Source organism: Protopterus annectens, chromosome 5.part0 (assembly GCF_019279795.1).
Source record: "Protopterus annectens isolate FY-2018-M chromosome 5.part0, PAN1.0, whole genome shotgun sequence".
NCBI lineage: Eukaryota > Metazoa > Chordata > Ceratodontiformes > Protopteridae > Protopterus > Protopterus annectens.
The window spans coordinates 142,057,617-142,076,880 of NC_056735.1; the positions used below are offsets into that span (position 1 = coordinate 142,057,617).

Here is a 19,264-nt window from a genome sequence, read left to right on the forward strand (position 1 = left end):
TGGTTAAGAAATTCTGGCCAGCCTAGTTGTTTTAGATTTAGACAGTGATGAGTTCTGAAAGGAGAGCCTGTAGCAAATCTAGCAATATTTTTATAGGATGTAGCTAGTTTGTTGAGGTTATTTTTAGAGAGGTTGGTGTATATAGGAGAAGCATAGAGTAGGGTTGAGATTAAGTGAGTTCTGGCTGTAGCGATCCTTGCTACTGGTGTAAGAAAGGGTTTGATTCTGTAGTGTAGAGGGATCCTAGTTTGCTGTTAACTAATTTTATTGTGGTATTTTTGTGAGTATCAAAGTTGTGGTTGTTGTCAATTGTAATTCCTAAGAGTTTGATGGTTGGTTCAGGAGAAATAAGTTTGCCATTATTGGATGTGAGAGTGAAATGTAAAGGAGTGGACTTTTGGGTTGGTGTGAAGAGTAACAGTTTAGTTTTTGGGGGGTTTAGGAGGAAGCAGTGGTTAGAGAACCATTGTTCTACAGTATTGAAAGCTTTTTGGGTAAGAGACTGAAGTTCGGCTTGGGAAGTGGCTGAGCAGATTATAGTAGAGTCATCTGCATATTGAATGCTGGTGGAGAGTGGAATGGCTAAATGAAGGTCATTGATATAAATGGAAAACAGGAGTGGACCTAATATGGAGCCCTGTGGAACACCTAGGGAGATAGGAAGGTGATTAGATAGTTTATTTTGCCAGAGTACAGCCTGTTGTCAGTTTTCAAGGTAAGATGTGAACCAATTCATAGATAGAGGGTCGAGTGAAAGTGATTTCTGTATGTGTAGAAGGAGTTGGTGATTAACCATGTCAAAAGCTTTAGATAAATTAACAAAGACTGCAGAGGAAAGAATATTTTTGTTGCAGGTTTTGTTGATACAGTTTGTGAAGGATAGCAGGGCAGTGGTGGTACTGTGGAAAGGTCTGAATCCATGTTGACAGTTGGCTATTAGGTTGTGATGGCGAAGGTGGTTAAGAAGTTGTTTGTGAATGCACTTTTCCATTATTTTTGCAAGAGGATATAGTACAGCTATGGGACAAAAGTTAGAAAAGTCATTGGAGTTCCCACCTTTATGTAGTGGGATGATATGATAAATTTTCCAGATAGATGGGATAGTGCCTTCATTTATGGTTCTATTTATCAGAATGGAGATGAAATATGCAAGTTGGGGAATTCCAACCAGTTTAGTTGGCTGAATGCTAAATAATGATGGATTTTATTTTATTTTATTTATTTTATTGGCATTTGTTTACCGGGGAAGTCTGACTGGGCTTAGTAGTCCCTTTTCAGTGGAGGCTCCGGGAGAAAACTCCACATACAAGAAAGTACAATACATTACATTATTGTATGTATATATCTATGTGTGTATATATATATATATATATATATATATATATATATATATATATATATATAGAGAGAGAGAGAGAGAGAGAGAGAGAGAGAGTAACGGTTATAATTATTTACAATTTAATATACCTATGTCTTGATTTTTCAAAGATGAAAATAACTTGTAGGTCTAAATTTGTGAGAAAACTAGTAGATTAACATGGATTAATCATCACATAGTCAAGATTTCACAGCAGTTGTAATACAGTTTGAGGCATTTAGTTTGAGTATTCTGAGAGTCTGTGACCTTAACTACTAGGTCTGCAGATGAGGTGAATGAGGAAAGGTAGAGCTGGTAAGAGTTGGAAGAAGATGTGGAGATACAGTGTGTTAGCCCAGGGATGTACAGCAACATGTCCAGTTGTCATTTAGGTGAGTTTTATGTAAATCTTTGAATGAGGTGGGGATTTCTGGTGCAAGAATTTTCTGAAGGATGGAGTTCCGTTTTTTTGAGATTTGATTCAATAAAGGGAGTCTCTGGAGCTGTTGTTTGCTTTGGTGACTTTTAGAAGGAATTTTTTAGAAGGTCTTAGGGGTCTGTTGTTAGTTTGGGTTTGTACTAAGTTTTAGAGAACTGGACATTTATTATAGTAGTAAATGACAGAATGGTTTATAGTAATTTGGTTGACGGCTAAGAGGGTGGGTAGCTCTAGCCATTTTAGTTGTTGAAAGCTATGCAGTCATGGGTTGTGTTAGGAAGATTAGTGGCAATTTTGGTGATTTTATGGTAACAAGCCTCTAGCTTATTTAGATCTGTGCTTTTAAGATTAGTGACTATTGGGTTGGCATATAGTAAGGTGGACAGAAGGTGTGTCCTGGTGATTGCTTGTCTGGAAGAGTTGGCAAGGTAAGGTTTTATTCTGTAGAGGCAGCCTAATTTGGTGTGCTTTTTTTAATAATTGACTCAGATGCTTGTCACATTTTGGACTGCTATCAATGGTGACACCTAGTAGCTTAGTTTGTGTATTTGGTTCGATTACTGTGTTATTGGAAGAGATGACTCTAAAAAGCTGATTTTGGCTGTTGATCTTGTGATTGTTTTGGAAAAGCATTAATTTGGTTTTGTTGAGGTTTAGGAGGAATGGAGAAAAAGTGTTTTGGTACCGATTTTTAAGAATAAGGGTGATGTGCTGAGCTGCAGTAACTACAGAAGGATTAAATTGATCAGTCACTGCATGAAATTATGGGAAAGAGTAGTGGAAGCTAGGTTAAGAAGGGACATGATGATTAGTGATCAGCAGTATGGTTTCATGCAGGGAAAGAGCACTGCAGATGTGATGTTTGCTCTGAGAGTGCTGATGGAGAAGTACAGAGAAGGTCAGAAGGAGTTGCATTGTGTTTTTGTAGACTTAGAGAAAGCATATGACAGGGTGCCTAGAGAGGAGTTGTGGTGTTGTATGAGGAAGTTGGGAGTGTTAGAGAAGTATGTAAGAGTGGTACAGGATATGTACAAGGGTAGTGTGACAGCGGTGAGATCTGCGGTGGGAGTGACGGATGCGTTTAAGGTGGAGGTGGGATTACATCAATGATCAGCTCTGAGCCCTTTCTTATTTGCAATGGTTATGGGTAGGTTGACAGACGAGATCAGACAGGAGTCCCCGTGGACTATGATGTTTACAGATGACATTGTGATCTGTAGTGAGAGTAGGGAACAGGTGGAGGAGACCCTGGTGAGATGGAGATATGCTCTAGAGAGAAGAGGAATGAAGGTCAGGAGGACTAAGACAGAATATATGTGTGTGAATGAGAGGGAGGATTGAGGAATGGTGTGAGGATGCAAGGAGTAGAGGTGGCAAAGGTGGATGAGTTTAAATACTTGGGATCAATAGTTCAGAGTAATGGTGAGTGTGGAAGAGAGGTGAAGAAGAGAGTACAGGCAGGATAGAGTGGGTGGAGAAGAGTGTCAGGAGTGATTTGTGACAGACGAGTACCAGTAAGAGTGAAAGGGAAGGTCTACAAGAGGGTAGTGAGACCAGCTATGTTATATGAGTTGGAGACAGTGGAATTGACAAAAAGAGCTGGATGTGGCAGAGTTAAAGATGTTAAAATTTGCACTGGGTGTGACAAGGGTGGACAGGATTAGGAATAAGTATATTAGAGGGCCATCCCAGGTTGGAAGCTTTGGAGAAAAAAAAAAGAGAGGCAAGATTACGTTGGTTTGGACATGTACTAAGGAGGGTTGCTGAGTATATTGGGAAAAAGATGCTAAGGATGAAGCTACCGGGTAACAGTAAAAGAGGAAGGCCTAAGATAAGGTTTATGGATGTGGTGAGAGAGGACATGCAGGTGGTTGGTGTAACAGAGCAAAATGCAGAGGACAGGAAGAAATGGAAACAGATGATCCACTGTGGTGACCCCTAACGGGAACAGCCGAAAGAAGATGATGATAGGGTTTAGTAGGAGTTGAAGGCTGTGAAGGTAGGATTCGATAGTAGAGAAGGATTTTGGGTGGCTTGTAATTGAGGAAGAGAGGGTGCAGAGTAGGTAAAAGTGGAGTCATTTGCGTATTGGATGAGGGTGGCAAGACTGGTGGTAGAGTGAAGTTTGTTTGTAAAGATAGACGCTAGAAGTGGGCCTAATATAGATCCATGTAGGACACTGACAGTGACTGGTAGCAGAAAGGAGAGATCTTTTTACCATTTCACAGTCTGTTGGTGGTTGAAGAGATAGCTGTGGAGCCAGGAGAGGGTTTCCTGAGATAAGATGAGGGAGGCAAGTTCATATAAGAGCTTTTGGTGGGATACTGTATCGAACGCTTTGGACATATCCAGAAAGATAGAGGAGACATGTTTCCCTTTATTTTTGAGTTGGTTTATGGTGTTAGTAAAGCTTAGAAGCACAATCGTGGTGCTGTGATTGGGACGGAAGCCATGTTGAGAGTTGGTTAGCAGGTTATTTGTAAGTAGGTGGTCAAGTAGTTGAGCATGGACACATTTTTCTAAAAGTTTTGAAAGAGGTGACAGGATGGAAATTGGCCTAAAATTAGAGATTTCTAATGAGGATCTACCTTTGTGTAGAAGGATTACATATGAAATTTTCCAGATTTTTGGAATGTATTGTTCAGTGATCGATCTGTTGATTAATATTGAAATGGGGTAGCAGATGACATCAGCTGCCAGTCTGAGTTATTAATTTGGCAGCTGATCAGCTGCTAGTGATGTTTTCAGTTTATTTAACTTTTTTTTTTTTATTTTGTCTGTCTGGACTGTTTTAGAAGGAGAAAAGGTACTGGTTGTATTAGCTGATGGTGGGATGTCACTAAGGATATTTTGGTTTTCTTTTATGAGTGAGAGAATAGAGTTAGTGAAGAAAGAGTTGAATTGGGTAGCTAAAGTTTCTTTTAAGTTTGAAGTATTGGGGTTCGGGGTTTTGGTTTGTTCTGGATGTAGAAATTGTTTAATGGAGCCCCCAAATTATTGTTGCTTGTTAAAATGTTGTTGTTGGATTCTGGTATAGTAGAAGTTTTTGTCATTTTTGATTTGTTTTTTGCACATGTTTCTTAAGTGATGATAGTTATCGTAGGATGCTTTATTTTTGTCTGAGTGATATTGGGACTGGTGTTTGCCTCTTTGTTTCAGTAGATGTTTGGTTTCTTTAGTGAGCCACGGGCAGTAGTTAGCTTTAATTCTAACATTCCTGATGCGAGCCAAGATGTTGAGAATCTCAAGGAATTTGCTGTTGAAATATTTGATGGCTGAGTCTAAAGGTAGGTACTTTAGAGGAGACCAGTTACAATTTTGAAGGAGTTCTTTGAAGGTAGGTATAGAAAAAATTATTTTGTTATATACTTGATTATAGTTTGTGTTTTTGGTAGGATTGTTGCAATGTTGCAATATGAAGGTTGGCAGGTGGTCACTTAGGCTGTCTGGGAGACAACATGAGTGATAGATTAATGAAGGTTTGTTGGTTAGGGTCCAGTCAAGTGTAGTTTGCTTATTGCTATGTTTGTCAACCGTAGTTGATATGTGTGAAGGTTTATCTGGTTAGTCGGGTTATCTGAGGAACAGGTTTGCCAATCGATATTGAATTCATCTGCTATTATTGTTTCTTGGCTAAGTGTTGTGGATGCCTAAGATTGTAAGTTTTCAATTATGGAGGATTTATTGCCGGGTAAGATGTATACTGATACTATGACTGTATGTTTATTGTGGTTGATTTCTAGGTGGGAGGCTAGCAGTTATAATTTTACTTGGAAGGTGGGTTCCAAATTTTGTATTTTATTATAACATTGTTCCAGTTGTATTAAAAGGGAGAGATTGACATTGGTTAGTATGGTAGGGGCATAGGAGAGAGTAGGCTATAGATATAAGAGAGCTGTAGTCTTTCTAGTTTGCAAGGCAAGTTAAGGTGATGCTTTTTAGAGGACGTCTAGTTTTATATGTTTTTTTATAATATTTTGGATGTATAGGTCAGATTTTAAGATTATCAGCTATGATGACCCAACTAGTTTAGTATGTGTGACAAACTCAAATCAAGTGTTTTGTGCAGATGAAATAGCAAAGGTATTTATGTGATCAGACTGTTCGTTTAGAATGAAAAGTAGAATTTTTTTGTTTTGTTTGGGTTCAGGAGAAGATTGGATTGACATGTGGTTATATTTTTATTATACAATGACTGGCCATTAATATTTGAAAACGTGCACGCTGATTGGCCAGCCCAACCAGTGTGCCTGTTAAGAATTCCAGAATATACCAACGGAAAAAGGTCTGGTCACCCGGACTTCTTTCTGTTTGTATATTCCCAATTTGTCTGCCTCTAGTATAGGAGCTGTTTGAAAAGGCCCTCCAAGCAGTCCACTCTTTGGTTATAAAACAAATTAATAGAAGGAAATGACTGAAGGAAAAACAGAACTATTACTCACATACTAACACTACAAATAACACTCTGCATTGGAAAGAAACCTAACTCTTGGATAGTGTTATGTGACAAAGTGTGTGTGATGCAGGCTTTTATTTTTGTTTTCCTACTTGCTACCCACTGTTCACTGTCTGTTAAATGCAGGAATCATTATCTGAGAAGACAGACCAGAAGTTTGGAAAATATTTAGCAAAAAGATATGTGGCAATATTTTAATTGTTTGTTAATGGTCTGTTATTCATTTGTAAAACATTGAATAAAAAATATGTTAAAAAAGAATTAATTTCAATCCCAAGAGAGCAACGATCCAGTTTTATTCAAGTTATTTTCACTAATTAGTTGTATTCCACCCATTTCTATAAATATTTCCTTAACTGCATTTCCTATACTATTATTTTTATCTGTAGTGAACTGCTATTTGCACATGAAGTACAGATCTCATGCCTGAGGCCTCATAGTGTGAATCCCATGAAGAATACACATACAGAGATCAACAGTGGTAAAAAAGATTTTGTCCCTTTTGTTTGCAAAACATGTCCCAAGTTTAATCTAAAAAAAAAAAAAACATGCTATTGGAATATGAGATGGATGGGTAGATTTATAAGCAAAGTGTACCATTGTAAAAGTAACACATTTATTTGAATTGTAGCTAGCAATACAAATATTATGTGGTTCCTAGCACATCATTGCAGTGAAAGTGCAGTGAGATAACTGCTGATGCATTGCACATTATAATACAGTATTACTGGTGAATGACAGCATTTGTGCAACACACAATTAAACAGCAAGAATTATATCTGCGGTGCACAGATGCATGAATAATGTTTCTTGGTGGACATTCAGTAGCCTGGAAATGGTGACAGAATCAGAGGATATATGCCCACTGAATAGGTTAGATAGCCATGTCAAGGATGCAGCATACTGAAACAAGCTCACTAGGGCTATCTGCAATGATGTTAAGCACTTGCAGTAAAGATATAAGACATGGCACACAAGACATTATAAGACAGATAACTGTAATACCCCCCTAAACGGGAGTGCCAGTGATTTATCAAAAAATGAAAATGTGTAAACAGTGAACTAAAAATCACCAATAAACCACAATGTACACATAATGCTATACACACAGTAATATAGAAAAGAGCAAAAAACAATAAATCTGACCTGCAGAATATTTGCTGGGGTTTGATGTGCCTCATCACTATCTTAAGACAGGAGTCTGTCAAGGTGCAGCACCAGATTGTTAATCTGTTTCATCTGAGTCCATCATAGGTTCATAGGTGTTTACTAGGCTAACGACCACAAGGGGCTTTTTAAGCACAGCGATGCATCCCAGATCTCTGACAAGTTATGATACCTTTGATAAGTTTAAGCATGGGCCTGGGAGATGAATTATTTACAGGTTACCTCTGTCCATTAGAGACATAGGTGTCAAACCAGGGATGAATTTCCAGTTTCCCATCCATTTGTCCAAGTTGCACTTAAATTGGGTTAGGGAGGAACTCTGCTTCACATGGATGGGGAGCCTGTACCAAAGATGGGGCAGTCTCTGGGATACATAACCTATCTCTCCAGCAGGTCCTATTTATATCGCAGTCAAGGTTTAAGTCTTTAGAATGGGTAATTCTGGTGCTGTTTGTTTTGTGGACTTGCAGGAGGTTCATCAGAGTGGGGTCTGACAATACCCTATATGCCAGGCACAGATCTCCCCTCAAACGTCTGTAGGAGACAGAATACAAAGATAGGGCCTTGAGGCAGTCTGGATAGGACATATTACTTAGACCCTGCATTCTTTTAGTGAGAAACCTCTGTGGAGTTTCCAATTGTTGGATATGCCTGGTTAGGTACATGCCAAATGGGGCATTGTACTCAATGATAGGTCTGATGAATGCCGAATACAGTGGAGTAATGACCTCATTGGACTTAGATGCCATACCTTTGTTTATAAGATCTGCAACATAGAATGATTTCTTCACCACTGTAGACATGGGATGATCAAAGGCTAGATTACTTTCTATGTGTGTCCCTAAGTCCCTGACTACTGGGCCAACTCTAAGGAGTGTGTCATCAATATGATAGTTACCCAGGATGGATGACTTTCCATATGATACTATTATGCATTTTTTGGCATTTAGTTATAGTCCATGACTCTGACACCAGTTGTTTGTCTGTGTCAGCCCTTCCTGGAGAACATTTGTGTCAGTGTGAGATTCAATGACAGCTCCTAATTTGCAATCATCTGCAAATTTAGTCAGCCAGAGACTACTAACATTGGCCTTGACTTCTGAGAAGTAAATGACAAAAAGGAGGGGTCCAAGGACTGATCCCTGAGGGGACTCCACTTGAGACTGGCCTTTTTGTAGAGGTGGATTCCCCGATTCTAACTTCCTGGGTCCTGTCTGTGAGCCAGTTGGCTATCCACTGGGTGACATACAGGTTTGTACCTAACCTCTTTAGTTTGTCAACAATACCCGAGTGGGGTATTGTGTAAATGCCTTGGCCAGGTCAAAGTAGGCAGTGTGAATGACTTTGCCCTCATCCATTGTTTTGGTGAACTTCTCGAAGACGTCCATCAGGTTGAGTAGGCATGATCTGCCCTTGACAAAACCAAACTGGACTGGGTCCAGTGTCTGGAGGTTTACTATATCTCTGTAGATCATCACCATGATAATTCTTTCCATGGCTTTGCGACTCTGGTGCACAGTTGACTATTAGTAAGGGCAGAGATATGAGGCATTAAAATGCATTCCATTTATACAGAGTGAGTAAAACAAGGGGAGGAAGACAGAGCGAGTGAGAAAACCACATATCAAGGGATCTGCTACTCGCATTGGTGATAGCCAGTATGCTGTTCTCTCTGTTTGTAGGCTCCTTCATTGGTACATTGCTGGTCTGCATCTGTAAGGCACAACAGAAATGCTATGAAACTCTGTACTTCAAATGTGTATATCAATGTATAGCTGTGCATACATACACACCAGGTGATGTTTTCCTTTTCCTGCACCCCTGTTACAATGTATTGTGTAACCTCCAAGCATCCTTGTATTACAGTTAACCACAACACCACCTCTCACACCGAACATTTACAAAAGGTAAAAATCCGTCACTGTACCATAAAGGGCTGTCCTCCAGGCTGTAAACCAAAGTCTGTCACCAGGTCAAACGAACTTTGTATATCCAAAACACTAAGCAGGTCCAAGTAACTGTATCCTTTTATTACATATAACTCGATCTACGGCACCACTGTTCTCTGCACTGTAAGTGATATGCTAGTATCACTACTGAGCTGGTACCCAATGCATGTCTAGATGTTTGTCCTTGATGTCCCTTTAAGCAATGTCTGCTGTCAAAACAATATTTGGTAGAAGGGAATCATGTGGTCCACAAATAGCACCACTTTGCTGGCTTCCCATGTTGGAACAAAAAGTTTTCTGGTATCTATCATATTGCTCTTAATATTGTACAATGGCCACCAAGTCAGAATATCTGGATGTCTTTATACCTGCCAGTCTTTTTAGTACAACTTTGTACTGTGTTAAATTGTACCACCATGTCCACAATTCTATCACTATTAGCAGAATATAATGCATGTGTTTGAGCCTGTACCCACCGGCATGGTTTAATGTATCCTCTGCCACAGTAAGCCTTACCTTATCAGTGAGACTAAAACAGTACTGAACTGTACTCATATATATGGACTACAGAATGATTTTGGTGCAATTTATGAAACTTTTGTGGTCATGAAGCTCATTGGGTATGCATGAAGGGTATATGACAATGGAATTACAGACCTTACATCATGATTGCCTCATGTTGCAAGCAACTGCATGATATGGATTCTGTGATTGCATCCTGTCTGGTAGTTAACTGAGTAGCTGCCAGGCCTCTTGAGTTATGCAGCCAGAATATCTGTAGGAGGATTCTTCTTTTCTACATCCATGTCATCCACTGCACTGGAGGTGATAGTTGTCAGACTTTGTGGAAACCTTGCATTATGGAGATAACCCCAGCCTTTGTAGAAATAACCTTTATATATTGGTCTACATGGGCCAACAGGCAGTTCAGAACCTGCTGCGGAATGTGTCTTACTGATGCCTGGAATGTGTCTGTCCTGTCTCCAGTGGTATTTGTAAGATGCTTGTTGCCAGGATGGTTACAGCAGTTCATCTAATGTCTGGGAACCCATATGAAACCTATCCAGCAGTTCTTGCTTTATGAGACCAGTGTACAGGATTCATGACCTAAAGTGCCCCTTGGCATGGTGGTATCATGTGATTGGGTAGCTGGGTTCTTCTGCTGCTGTACCAGTATTTGCAGCAAGCTTATGTAAAATTATAAACAGGTGAATATAATTTACATTAACTACTACACTGGTGGCCATGGTTTTCTGCTGTCAGATTTATGCACTGTTGTAATTAATAGTACATCACAGAGCATACTTCTTACACTTCACAAATCACAAAATTTTTTGCAGTAACTGTGGTAGTCTTATTTGCATACTGTTGTCACAACATTTCTGTCAGCACTTACTTACTATCTGTATTACCTTAACCTATATTTTTGAATCACACCTTCTTATATATTATTTATTTTCTGTTGTTACACATTACACACAATATTTAGGATACTATTCTGAAGGTAGTAAATCAGGTAATTATACAAGATGGTCTGATGGCACAGAGATATGGCGTCTTTCTGCAAAGTTTGGGAATAAACTCAAACCACTGGTAGGGCTGGCCAGGGGGCTAGGATTAAGTGGCTGATGACCTGCTGTCCTATTTCAGGAGGGAGGGTTTGGATAATCCAGGGAGTCCTGAAGGTTATCTCAGAATAAAACAGGGTGAGGTGACAATATGTTCCTTCACAGCTAGGGAACATGTCTGAACACCACCAATTATGATGGCTCCTAGCTCCATGCTCATATCTTCCCAAAAGATCCCTTGCTCCCTGGAGCTAAATACTGAGATATTGCAAGTCTGACTTCCTGGGATTTAAGGTGCCCACCCAGTAAAGCATCACATATAGTGGTACCAAGAAAACCCTATTGGAGGATATGTAGATGGGCAAACAAGCACAACAGGGAGAAACAGCCAGACTGGGTGGGAAGAAAAATAAATAAATTAGATAGCAGAACAGCTATGGGTGGACTTTGTTGACGTCATACTGGGGAGCTCATTTTTGTGTTTTATCACAGAGAATTTTGTTTTTGAGAACATTAACCTTCAACTAATCTGCTTTTCCGAATGTTAAAGCCAGCTAGATCTGTAGATAGATGGGTCAGCTGCCTACCTCATTATTGCTTAGAGCTCACTTCTGTTTTCTTTTCTGGTTTGCAGGTTGGTGACTTTGTACTTGCCAGAACTGAAACAAAAACAGAAACTGAGTGTTATATGCCTGCGGTTGTTATGGCAACTCCACGTAAAGGGGAAATTGAGAAATTGTACACAGTTTTAAAGTACAACAACAGAAGGGTAAGTATCCATGGTCTAGGACAGAAAAACGACTACTTACGTAAGTACCCAAACCCAGTTTCAGTATTATAATTGTTCTAATATCTGTATATATTTTTGCTAATTTATATTTTTGGTATAGATTGCCCATCTGGGTGGAATGTACTGTTACTAGAGACACTGAGAGAAATATTCTACAAATTCAGATTGTTGAAATGCAGTAAATGATTACACTACATACTTTACAAAGACAGTCAATAAAGTTGTGGTTTCTTATCCCAAAATATATGAGATAACAATTTTCAAGGACAATAAATTATCTCAAAATTCATAGAAGGTGTAAGTTGCTATGGAAATGTGAAAACACAGGCATTGAAGAAATATAACTCTCAAACTGAATAAATGGCAGTTAAAAAACTGAGCAGCTGCTACAGTGAATTTATTCAGATGAGCTAAGAATATGCAATTCTTGATTAGTAACAGAGAAGCTGCAATCTATATACAGTTGTAACAGTCAGTATAGTACTTGCATAGACATCCTGAGACACTTTAATGAGCTGGCATATAAAGTGTCATCATGGAGTTGAGGCACAGCATCACAAAGGACATGATGCCATACTGTCTGCTGACCAAGGTGAAGTGGATTAAGGGAGATCGAATGTTGTTAGGACCTTGTTGAGAAATGCAAAGTTTAATGGAGTTATATAGCACTAACCCACACCTGGGTGTGGGTAATGCTGGATTTACCCATGGTTGGTGTGGTTTGGTCACGAGGGCGAAGCCCGAGTGGCCAAACAAAGACAACCGTAGGTAAATCCAGCATTACCCACACCCAGAAGTGGGTTATTGCTGACATTATTTAAGAAAAAAAGAATTACTTTTCTTAAATAATGGCATTGTATAATGCCTCCTTGCTGCCCTTCCGCAGCTGTCTGGTATTCTGTGGCAGTTCTGATGTACTGCGCATGCGTATACTTACGCAGTACATCGGAGCTGTGGGCAAAAGCAACGGAGAAAGCAAGATCTCCGTTGCTTTTTACAACCTGTCTCGCTATGTTAAACGAGTTTAACATAGCGAGACAGTTTTAAAAAAAGCAACGGAGAATCTCCATTGCTTTTTTTAAAGCTGTCTCACTATGTTAAACCCATTTAACATAGCGAGACAGTTTTGAAAAAAGCAACAGAGAAAGCAAGGTCTCCATTGCTTTTTAAAGTGTCTCACTATGTTAAATGGGTTTAACATAGTGAGACAGGTTGTAAAAAGCAACAGAGATCTTGCGTTCTCTGTTGCTGTAAAAAGAGTTATACTAATGGAAAAAGTCCGGGCGACCGGACCTTTTTCCATTAATATAACTCTGATTTACAACGTGCACACTGACCAATCAGCATGCACGTTTTGAAATATTAATAAAGGGTCGTTGTATAATAGGTTTTATCACACATACAGATGTAGTGTCTTCTGAGTAAATTTTTTACCCGGGTCTGAAAAGTTATTTTATTGATTTCCTCCCTGAAATCCATAAGATGAAATTTTGGTTTAATTTCTCCAAGTCTTTTGGGTTTTTAATACCATGATGGGAATAGACCCCATTCCTAAGTGATAAAGTCTGTGAAATTAGTATTATTTCACTCTTTGATGTTGGAGAAAAGTGCAATTTCCAGTACCCACAATGTGCCCAGAACTGACTTATTCTGCAGTTCAAATGGACTTACATGTACTGGTAACTTATCTAAATAAGACTGTAAATTATTTTTTGAGATCCATTAATCCTACTACTATTGGAACGCTCTGGGTATCCTTCTTCCACATTGCCCTCATTTATGCTTGCAAATCCTGGTATCTTATGACTTTGTGTCTTTCTGTATATAAGACACTGTAATGACTGGGTGTAGCAATTTCAATGATCAATGCTACTTTTGTCTTCTTTTCTTGGAGTACTATATGTGGTTTTATGTTGGTAATGGGTGATCTCATGTGATATAAACTTCATCATTCTTTATAATGCTTTGTGGCTCATGTTTCCAATGCTTCTCAGTTACTTCAGTGTTGTAAAACTAAAACAAGCAAAATAGGAGCACTTCAGGCAAACAGCGAGTATTCACTAAAACCACAGAAGCTGGCTGAAGAGGTAACTCATTAAGTAACCAATCAATGTTTTAACGATCTTAATGGTCTTAACAATTGGTTACTTAATGTGTATATGTATCTACTTGGTCTGATGAGATTTACATCTGAAGAAGCACTGCTTACTAGTGCGAAAGCACTCATCTTTTGTTATGTATTTTTTATTTTAACTATTAAAGTGTTACATTTTCAGCCAGCTTCTCTGGTTTTAGTGAATACTTCAGTGTTGTAATGTTTGCACAATCCCCAGTGCAACAGCTTGCCACATTATTATATATTTCAGTATATAGGCCCTTTGCCATTAGTGTATCACACCCAGTAACAAGATGTATCACACCCAGCAACAAGATGTGCGACTGTTTCCAGTTCTTTTTTGCAGAACCTGCATTTGTCTGTTTCTCCCACATGTTCAATGGACTTTGTAAATCAATGTGTACGTAGTCCACTATCCTGGGCTGCTAATATTAACCTTTCATCTTTTGCTTTAAATTCAGCTGTCCTTAACCATTCTTGAGTGACATAAGGTTGTTCCAGGAGTTATATGTACTTGCAACTATATGTATGTTTTTTTCACATAGCTTGCCTTCTCATCTAATCCTTCTTATATTCTTTCTTTTGTTTTTTGGCACCTTCATTTACTGCCTGATTGTCTGCTTCTGGATTGGTTTCCATTCCCACATGACACCAATATGATTCTGCTAAACTATGCAGGGAAGTCATCTTAGATTTGCTCTCTTCATGTTTCAAAACGTTTCACAATATTGAGATCTGGTGAGGTCAGCAGATATGTATGGAGTCCTATGATTGCAGATCTATAGATTTAATCAGTTTTGAGGAGACCCATATCTCCTTCAGAACGAGGACTATATAATCTTGTTATACACTGATTTTTATATATCATTTGATAAGCATGAAGCATTTTTCTTGTTTTCCTGTCCGACTGATCCAATACCTTTTGGTCCAATCAGTCACCCTAAAACTGTAAGTTAGAGCAGGAAGAGCAATTTGTTTTATAGCTTGGACTTTGTTCCTAGATGTCAGGGCTGTTTTCAGTATTAATTTTAGTCTTCTGAAATATTCCTTGAGTTTTGTTTGCATTTGTTCATGTTTTATTGTCGGTTCTTCATCAGTTTCCAAATATTTACATGCTCCCTCCTTCTCAATTTCTTTATATCACATCCCTGTCCCAGACTGATATTTTCTTAGTGCTGCAGCTTTCCTGCTTTAAATGTTGCTTTTGCACATTTATCATGACCCAATGACAGTTTTACAACATCCAAGAAAGTTTTGACCACTTCCAGTTGTGCTTTCAGCTCCTCATCTGATGAACTATATAGTTTTTAATCATCCACAAAAAGGAGATAAGAAGTCTTTACACTTTGTTGTTGTCTGGTAGCCAAATTGTAACCATGAAGTAAACAGCTTAATGGGTTAAGGGCAAGACAAAAGAGAAACGGTAAAAGGACTCACCCTGGAATATCCCCCCTTTGAATTTTTATCTCCTGGGATAATAATTTATCCATCATCATTTTATTGTGACTTAGCTGCAAAGTGGTTTGCCATGGTTTCATGGTCACTGTAATGTAATCAGTCAATATAGAATGTACGGCATACATCTGTAAGCGCTGTTTTATCCATGAATGTGGGATGCTGTCAGATGCTTTATTGTAATCTATCCATGACATTCTTAGATTCTTCCCCTTTTTACCAGTCTACATTATGACTTTATTTAACAACAAATGATCCTTTGTTCATAGTTTCATAGGTTGGTACTAGGCTATTGGCCCTAGGGCCTATACAAGCCTAGCCATAACAATTCCCTGACTATTTCTTCCCACAGTATTTACTTCCCTTGTTCTGTATGACTTTCTTTTGTTACCCTTTTTTCTATTGCCATGATTGGGTTTTCTTCTAAATGACTATAAACTCTGTCAACATAAATTCCAGCATATAGTTTATACATTGTCAGAAGGCAAGTTATTGGTCTATAGGTTTTAGGACAGCTTGCAGGTTCACTCTTAAGAAGGAGTATGATTTTTTCTGTTGTCAACCAGGCTGGTGTCTGTTTGGAGTGTGCATATAAGTAGTTTTTCTCATGGATAAATCGTCAGGTAAAGATGTTAATACTTTTAGCCAGTTACCCAGAAATTAGGTACTGCATCTGGGCCTGGGGTTTCCCATTTATAGGTTCATAGGTTGATACTAGGCTATCGGCCCTAGGGCCTATATAAGCCTAGCCATAACAATTCCCTGGCTATTTCTTCCCACACTATTTGCTTCCTGGAGCCCTGTCCAGCAGGGCGACTGACATGATCCCCGGGGTGAATTTCCTTTCTCCCATCCAATCGTCAAGGTTCCTTTTGAAGAGGGCCAAAGAGGCGCACTGCTTGACATGTGTGGGCAGTCTATTCCAGAGTCTGGGGAGTCTCTGGGTCAGGAACCTAGGAATTTAGGAGCTTTTCTTAATTTTGTTTCAATTTCTCTTGCCGTTACTTCATAGTATCTCATTTCCTGTACATTTGAACTTCTTATACTGTTTATTTTACTTCTTCTATCCATTCAACATCTTTGTTATGTTCCACAGGATCTTCATATTTCTTCAAAATGTGTCTGTTTCTTCTTTTTTTGGTGGTGGTTATATTCCTTTTGCTTTGTTCCACAATTCTCTTTAAAACGTTTTGGGTCATCAATTAATTGCTTGTTTTGTTCTTTTAGAAGACCTGCAGATACAGATAAAGGAAGTTTTTCTGCCTGTGCTGATATATTTAGTTTAATTTTTGCAATAGTGTATGATAGCTCCTGGTCTGTACTATTACTGTGGGCTGTTTTTATCACATCTATCTTTCTAAGTATTTTTGTTGGTCTGTTCACTCTTCCAACAGTGACACTTCTTGTCTTAATTGCTTTACATTCCATGAAGGCATCTGATATCTTTCCTTCATTTCCCTTATTGCCAGTTATTTCTCTGGTAAGATTTTACCTGTTATAAATTTAGCTGCACAGTAATATATTCTACTTATTTGTGTTACATCACATGGATTTCTATTAATAGTCTTGATTTCTGTGCTCATTTGTTTTATCAGACTTTTAACATTTTAGGTCTTATTGGTTTTCTGTAATTTGTTTCTTTCATCAGTCTTAATATGTTTGTCCAACTCTATTAAATCAAGCAACTTTTCCCTTAGATCTTTTTCTTCTATTGTGAGGGCAAATTCTTTATTCTCCGCTTCCTGTATGCATTGTACAGAAAGTTCTAGAGCATCTACCTTTGACATATTCTGTTCAGCTTCATTCTGTGTCATCTGTTACTTTTTCAAATTGCAACTCATTGGCATATTACTCAACAACATTGACTGCATCAGAGTTGCTGCCATTTCCTGCTATGCAATTCCAACTGAACTTTAGTACTGGTCTCTTACTGAAGGCTCCAAATTATGTTCACATGGCAACTGATCAGATGCTATCTGTTCCACTGGGTTTTCCTTAATTTGGGGACCCATTGTTCTGTCATGCTGTGATTTTACCAGAGTTGGATTGTCTCCACTAAATCCTTCACTTTGCAGGCAATCCATAACTTCAGTTTCTATTTGTTTAACTTCTCCATTACTAATCCTCTTTCCTACTTCCCCCTTTCTTTTCTTATTTTTGTATATCAATATCCAGATGCCTTTGCTTGTATTTCTTTTCAAATATTTTGGTGCTTCTTTTTTGTATTGATTAGTTTTGCTTTCTCCTTTCCATAAATATTGTACCACATTAAATCTCTTTTTCTTAACCATGTCCATATTTATTCTTCAGATGTCTCCTACTCTTCCTGTTTCTACTTACGCTGGGGACTCGTTGTCCCATCATGCTGTGACATAACCTGTGTTAGACTTTCTACACTAAATCCTTCACTTTGCAGGTATTCCATAACATCAGCTTTTATTTGTTTAACTTCTGCTTTACTAATCATCTGTTCTGTGTCCTCCCTTTGTGATATTATGTTTTGTTTTGTGAAATTTTCCATATCTGGATGCCTTTGCCCGTATTTCTCTTTAAATATCTTTGGAGCTGCTTTTTTGTATTGATCAGTTTGTCTTTCTAATTTGTATAAATATTGTACAATATTAGATCCCTCTTTCTTTCCCATGTCCATGTTTCTTTTTTATACTTTTCAAAAATCTCTAGATTTTCTTCTTTATATTTTCGCACTTCCTCAGTCACTTCTTTATCCAAAGGGCCTAAGGTTTCTTGGTCTCTATAATATTTTTCACAAATATGTTGTATTAATGAACACAAATTTGCATTTGAAGCTTTGGACAGTTTTACTTGTCCAACTATTTTTTCTTTATTTCTAATTTATCTCTTAATCTTTTTGCGTATCTTTTATCTGGACATTTTGGGCTTCTTGCATAAGAATAACAATACATAATTTCTTTCTTATTCTTAACAGTCCACTGTATCATCACTAAGGCTCTTTTTTGGCTTGTCAGTTTTTGTGATTTTTGTGGACTACTACTTCCTTCTACAACAGGGGTGCCATCCTGCCCCTTAGCTTGGCCTAGCCCCATTGTAGAAATGTTTCCGTGTCTTGAGGATTCTGCACTATCATAGGTTCATAGGTTCATAGATTAGTACTAGGCTAACTAACCTTGCAAGCCATTTTAAGCCTAGCCAATTATCCCTTGTGAGATTCAAACCCTGCATCTTGGTTTGTAAGGCAAACACCTGAACCACTAGGCCACACCCCCCTTTTAGGGAAACTATGTTACTATTTTTGACTTACAAAAGGTAGCAAACCTTTTGTCCTTATATGTGGTTTAGATAGCAGATGTGAAGTCAGGTTCATATATGACATGTTACTGAAAAGGAGCATGGACAACAGAAAGACATTTGTTATAGCAGTACGTGCCCATTGTTGTGGAATACCTGACTCTGTATAACATTCCTAACAGATTTTTTTTGTTAATTCATTGTATTACCTTATTTACATGCCATCACGTTTTACTTCATTATCAAAGTAGAGTCCGTAGTTCTTAAACAATATTTCATGCCTCATTTCTATTTATTTCCACAGAAAGGTCTACTGTGTTAGTTTGAAATGCATAAGCTCTAAACACAAATACTCATATATTTTTATGTACAACCATTTATCTTGAATTCATAGAAAAATCATGACTTGTGTACTTGGGGCCCATAGACACATATGAAAAGTTGTTAATAGGTGAAGTGTTTTTTCAAGGGTGCAAGGTGCTCTGCACCCCCCATGTGAGGAGCTTCACCACATACCTTCTTACCTATATGTTCTCAATATGAATATGCTCAAGCTATGTAGAAGAGTAATCATTGTTAAAAAATGCCAGTGACTGCTGTTTCATGGTAAGTCAATATATTTTGGGTGCCATTGAAAACAGAAGTCCTAAACTTATCATAGACAAAAATTGTTGTGATACATTAGTAGCAAGTATAGAGT

General features: G+C 38.2%; 1 protein-coding gene across 1 annotated transcript in view; it reads left to right on the forward strand.

The window, feature by feature from the left end:
• Nucleotides 1-19,264, forward strand: part of VWA3B (von Willebrand factor A domain containing 3B) — a 2,054,405-nt gene that overhangs the window by 1,572,817 nt on the left and 462,324 nt on the right. Inside the window, exon 23 of the mRNA XM_044071813.1 lies at nt 11,571-11,705. Coding sequence (XP_043927748.1) covers nt 11,571-11,705 — 135 coding nt within the window. The remainder of the gene's footprint in view (nt 1-11,570; nt 11,706-19,264) is intronic.